This window comes from Hydra vulgaris, chromosome 04 (assembly GCF_038396675.1).
Source record: "Hydra vulgaris chromosome 04, alternate assembly HydraT2T_AEP".
Lineage (NCBI taxonomy): Eukaryota > Metazoa > Cnidaria > Hydrozoa > Anthoathecata > Hydridae > Hydra > Hydra vulgaris.
Genome location: NC_088923.1, coordinates 11,841,307 through 11,847,729, shown reverse-complemented (window position 1 = coordinate 11,847,729; position 6,423 = coordinate 11,841,307). Strand labels below are relative to the sequence as shown.

At 26.4% G+C, this 6,423-nt stretch overlaps 1 protein-coding gene across 1 annotated transcript; it reads right to left on the bottom strand.

Moving 5' to 3' along the window:
* Positions 1–5,205: 5,205 nt before the first annotated feature.
* LOC136079184 (TNF receptor-associated factor 5-like) lies at positions 5,206–5,994 on the bottom strand. Its single transcript, XM_065794906.1, has one exon. It carries the CDS (start codon positions 5,992–5,994, stop codon positions 5,206–5,208), a length of 789 nt encoding a protein of 262 aa, XP_065650978.1.
* Between the last annotated feature and the right edge of the window lie 429 nt (positions 5,995–6,423).

Here is a 6,423-nt window from a genome sequence, read left to right as displayed (position 1 = left end):
AGTTTCGAGCAATAAATCACACATACAAGCTCTTATTGCACTTAACACAATTATTTTTATTATTAGAGTATGTTATTACAGTTGTGGTATATGTATAAAGCATTTAGGGCACAATATCCACTTTGAGAAAAGATTTTATATAATATTGTAGTTAATAAAGCTATACTATTAAAAATACCAAGTTTTAAATAATATAGTTTTTAGTACGTGTAATAATAGAAATAAAGTAATTAAAAAAGTAGTAATTTAGTGATAAAAGATAGATTGCTTTTAATTAAAATAAATATGCATAGTATAAATTTTTAAAATTTGTCGTTGTATAAGTACAGGTCCATTGTAGGTAAATATAAATAAATGAAATAATAATATTTATGAAACATGCTCTAAAAGTTCCGAAATCAATAAAATATGGTGGAAGGTAAACACCTAATATTTTAACGTCAACGCCAGAGTTGTTAACACCGCCAAAAGTAGCAAGGCCAAGGCCACATGTTACAAGACCAAGGCTAAGGACAAGCCCAAGGCCACATGTTACAAGACCGAAAATAGGAGTTTTAATGCCAAAACTTACACAAACATTTTCAAGTCCAAAGATTTTTGCCTTACGTTAATTAAATAAAAATTAAATTAAAAAAGTTAAATAAAAAGTAATTACGTAAAATAAAGAATTATTAATTACGTATTTAATTATGTAAAATCAAGGAAAACTTTTAATTCTCTAATTTTACGCATTTTTTTATGAAGGCCATGGAAAAGAACAATCAAGGTCAAGGACAAAAATTTTATGCCAAGGCCTTAATTTTTAACCTTAAGACAAGGCCAAGGACTAACAACACTGGCAAAGAGCAAGGCCAAGAGTTTCAAATCCAAGGCCAAGGACTTTATTTTTGGCCTTAAGCAAACCCAAGATCAACTTTGACCAGGACAAAATGGTGTTAGCATTTTGAAGTAGTTTTGACGCATCAAGTTAAATTTAAACTAATACTTTTTTTTATGGTATAATCTTTTAGAAGAAGTTGAATACAAAAATAATAATAAGGCTAGGCAAATAAATTAATGTATTAAATTCAGAGATGATCCGATTCCAAAATTTTACAACCCATATTCCAACTTCGAATCTCAAATTATTTTCTGTGATTAATCTTTACCAATTCTTTTTAGTGATAAAAATACATAGAATGGTGTAAATCAGGTGGGGACAAAATTTTAGAAAATAAAAAACTATTCAATTTTATTTAAAAAGCAAAGAATCCTAATTATTTTGGTTTCTTAAATCTGTGGAATTGGAATCAGCCCACCTCTAATTAAATTGTATTTCATTTATTAATTGTAAAATCAAGTATTACCTAAGTCAACTTATAATATAAGTTTAAATAAATTAAGTTAAAAACTTTAAAAATAATTATATAATTGAAAATCTCATACCATATTTTTTTATTATTCAAATAAAGATCAAAAACAAACCACCCTTTATTTTGCATAGCATATCTTTGGCTGCGTAGTTTCGCTTCATTTCTTGAAATAGTTTTATCTTTATATTTAAGTAAAGCATCGCCTGATGATAATGTAAGTTACAATTCTTATCTAAGACACCACCCGTCCGTTACAATTCTTGTCTAAGACGCCGTCCGAGTTAAAGAAAAAAAAACCGGTTTAAAAAAAAGCGAGACAGTGAAAAAAACCGAGAAACCGAGGTAAAAAAAAAGAACCGAGAACAAAAAAAAGGAACCGAGTAAAAAAGGTCCCAATGACGTCACGAGAAAAGGTCCCAATGACGTCAAAGTTCCCCAGAGTAAAAAAGGTCAACGACGTCACGCGCATGCGCAGAAAAAAAGGATAAGGTGTAAAAAAAAAATTTCATATCAAAAACTGTTACAATTTAATTTTATTTTGTTCCCTGAAAATAGGGTAGTGTTTTTTCGCCCAATTCTCAAACGTTATGTTTGGGTTAAGTTTTTTTCCAAACGTGATGAAAGAATTGTAAATATCGAGTTCATCATCGAATCGTTTGTTAAACTTTCTAGACATTTCTACAACGAATATTGCTTCTTCAATTGACAAAACAATTTTTCTCACCACACAATTTGATTTTTCAATCATTGTATTAGTTTGCTAAAAAATAAAAAAAAGTTATTCATAAAAATATTTATAATTTAAATTAAAGGGGGGAGCGTCACATATCCACTCTTCTTTCAGCTCAAAGGGAGGGGCGTCACATATCCATATTTCTTCTGTTTCTTCTGGTTGTTTTTCTACTTTTAAGTTCTTTAGCTCTAGTTTAGCACATTTTTCATAATCAAGTCCTTTTAACGGTCTTTTTAATTTTAAATTTGGCGGTTTGAATTCGAAAGCTGGAGCCACGAGTTCGCACTCCCAATTTTCATCATTATTAATATTATTCATTTTTTATATCTAAAGAAAAAAAAGAATGTTAGTATAAAGTTGTATAAAAAAAGAGGAATAAAAAATAAAAAACAATAAGGAAAAAAAAGAGAAAAAATTGATAAAATATATATTTCTAAAATAAAAAATACAAAATTAATTTTAAGTTGACAACTTTGGCATATGCCACATAGTTTGATACAAAAATAACGCTCGTTTAACGTTCTTGACTGTTTTAAACTTTCTCTTTGCAGTTTGAAAAAGTAGGGATACATTGCTGTAAAAAAAAATAGGATGAATAAATAAAAAAATTTAATGATTAAAAGAAAAAACAGAAAAAAATATACCTTTCATTTGATTTCTAACTTTTTCGGGTGTTTTTTGATTTTTTGCGTATCCATTTGTTTTCATTTTTATTAGTTTTGCTATAAATATAAAATAATATCTTTCATATGGACAAATTTTTTAGAAGTAATAAAATCATATTGTTGATAAGACCATTCTATATAATTTTTTAATAAAATATAAAATTGATCATATTCAGAGTGGTTTAAAAAATTTTGAAAATAATGTGAATAAAATATTTCAAGTGTTATATATAAAAAATGAGCTTGTCTGTAAAAAAAATCTAAATGTTCTTTAAATAAAAAGCGAGGAGTAAATTCTGTTGATTTATATTTCGATTTGTCCCATATAATATATTCACTATCGTAATATTGCATAGGTATAACACTTGCGAGTTTCTTTTTAAATAATTCGATTTCAGCTTCGATTCTATCGTAAGCCATATTTCTTTTGCATACTTATTTTAGAGTAGGAACTTTTTCGTATTTATAGTCCAACCTTGTTTGTGGACAAAACCATATCAATTTTTCATAACGAATATCGTATTCTTCTAAACTTTTTCTTTCCATTTTGGTTCCATTTTTTTAATAGTTTAGCTATATATATAAAATACTATTTTTATAATGTATAAAATTATTTTCATGAATATAATAATATTGATCAACTGCCCATTGAATGTATTTTTTAATACAATTATAAAAAAAATCAAGTTCTTCATTTTTAATATAATGATTATTATAGTTTCATCTAAACATTTGGTATAAAGAAAATATAATTTTTTTTTGCAACCAAAAAAATAAATTGTGATCGGTTAAAGAACTAAATTCACAAATATAAAAAAAATCATCATCAGAACTGTTTTCAGGATAACGAAAATATAAAACCCCAAGCTGATCTTTTAATAATTCCAATTCAATTTTATTTCTTCTAACAGCTAATCTTCTTTTACATAATTCTTTTAACGTTTTCATGTCTCGATCCATGTTATTTTTTGTTTCGCCTATAAACCAACTGGCAATGTGGATAATGTCGTATTCATAAAAGTGTTTGCTTCTTTCTAGTTGCATTTTTTTATTAGTTATCTAAAAAAAATTAAAAAAATTGATTTACAATTTAAAAACGAATAAAACAAGGTTCAATAATATAAAAATATTGTTGTTTTGACCAATTTATATATTCCATGATTAAACAATATAGTTTTTTCATTAAATGTATTTCTAGTTGTTTACGTGGATCTGCAAAATACGATATTTCTGTAAAAACTAAATGAAATAATCTGTAAAGATAACGTCTTTGAAGATTAAAAAATAATAAATGATTATTATTAACATTCAAATAGGAATTAAATTCAAAACGAATTAGTGAATGAAAGCTATAAAAAAAACAATCTAATATTATCTTTATTTTTCCATTTGGTAAGTGGTAGTTTGGTTTTATCAAATAAAAAAACAATTTTATTTTGCAACTGTTTAAATTCTAAACAAATTCGTCGATATGCCAAAGTTCTTTTACATAAATCTTTCAAGGTAAGTTGCGATTGATTTTCATGGCTAAATTTGTTAAAGTGATCCAATGTAATATTGCCGTAATCAAAAAGATAATAAGAAAAATGTCGTTCTTGTGGGTCAAACCAAATCAGTGTTTCCTGTTCAAAGTTTTTAATGTGAGAACGAATGTTTTTTAAATAACGGCAACGATTTCTTGTTTTTTTGTCCATTTTTATGTCTTTTTTTTCTCGTTTCATTTGTTTTTCACGTTTCTGTAGAAAGTAGTGAAGTGAAGTAAATTCTTTATCAAGTATGTCGCCAGTATGGCCCAGTTGCTGCCCATTTTTTTAATTAGTTGTCTAAAAAAAAGTTACAAAATAGTTAATACAATAAAAAATTAATGTTTGGGAATCAAGTCATGGTTTTACTATACAAGTTAAAAACTACTAATTGATTCCTAAAAAAAAAGTTTTTAGTAGAAATTAGGTTCTTGTGCTCATTCTGGTATAGGATTATAAAAATGGAATAGTTCTTCTTGTTTGGCTTCTATGACTGCACTTGGATATACTGCGTTCGGTGGTGAATAAACAGGTGGTAGATTTTTAATCATGCTTTCTTCGTATGTTGGCAAACGTGGTATTTTATTTTTATATTTAGTGACAATATCCATTCGATGAATAGCTTTGCATAATACAAGTAAATATTCCAATTTGCTTTCTAATGATTCGTAAATATGACCTTGTTCGTTTTGTATAGTGTTATCTTTAAAGTATTCTACAATATCCAAACCATTTTTTAAAGTTTCTTTGATTCCAAATGGTATTCTAAGCATGAATTTGATGGATTTCACGTTGGCAATGGTTAGTTCTAGACTGATTTCTCTGAATATTTCTATTGCATTCATTTTTTTTATTAGTTAATCTAAAAAATAATGTATAATAAGTATAGATAAAAAAGGAGAAAAAAAGACATTTTTTTTACATAAAATATATTATTGAATAGTAATCGTGATAAATAAATTATTATTAATAATAAATTGTTTTAGTTCTTCATGTGTAATAAAATTGTTAAAACCAACAGCCACATTATATTCTTCACTAGGTTTATCAAAAGAACTAGAGTCTAAAATTTGAAGATAATTATCATTGGTAGTAGTACAAGCAAAAAATTTATCTTTATCTCTCAAGGTCAAATTGACTTTTTTGGTAAAAGGCCATTTTAAAGCATCGTCAAGGCCACCTCGTAATAATTGAAAGTAAATGGCTAGATTGTTTACGTTGGTACTTCGAGTATAAATTTTTATACGATAACGATAACCTTCTGATGTGTAAACGGGTTCTGTATAAAATGCTTCATCTGATAGTAGTCTGAGATTCATTTGATCTAGTTTGATGATTTGCGTGTCTTTAAAGATGTGTTGTTTTACTTGTTTGCTTTGTTGAATTGATTTTTTTAATGCTAAAAATTCTGTGCTGTTTTCTTCTACAATTTGATTGAGTTTTGTTATTTCTTGTTTGAGATGTTCTGTATCGCGTTGATTTGCCAAAACCATCATGTTGTCATAGAAGAGAATTTTTAATTCTGCCATTTCTTTGTTCATTTCTTCAAGGGTTTGATAAAGTTTAACATTTTCTTCTTTTAGATTTTTAATTTCTTGCTCTTTTTCTTTTGAGATGACTATTTGTTTAGTTTGAATTTCTTGATAATTTTTCATTCCATTCATGATTTGATTAATAGAAAGATTCAAATAATTTAAATTTTTCTTTTCTTCTTGAATCATATGGTTGAAATATTGATTTTGTTGTTCTTTATAATATTGAAAGCTTATGACAGAGTGTTCATAATATTCTTGATCATCCACTTTGGTATTACAAAAAGAGCATATTTTTTGTTTGTCTAGAAATTGATAATCACATTCATGATTTAATAAATCTTGCACCTTTTTCTAACATGTAAAACATTCGTGTGAGTATTGCTCTGTAGAACAATCTGTTTGATGTTTCAAAAGTTCTTTTGCAGTAAATTCTTTGTCACAAAAATAACATGGATATGTGTTGTCTTACATTTTTTTATTAGTTGCTGAAAAAAAACATTTATTTATATAAAAAAACTATAATAAAAAATACACGTCTTTTTTAATAAATAAAAGAATAAAAATACATATTAGGTTGGTGTCAATATCTTGTTGCATTTTTCAGGTTCTTCAAAA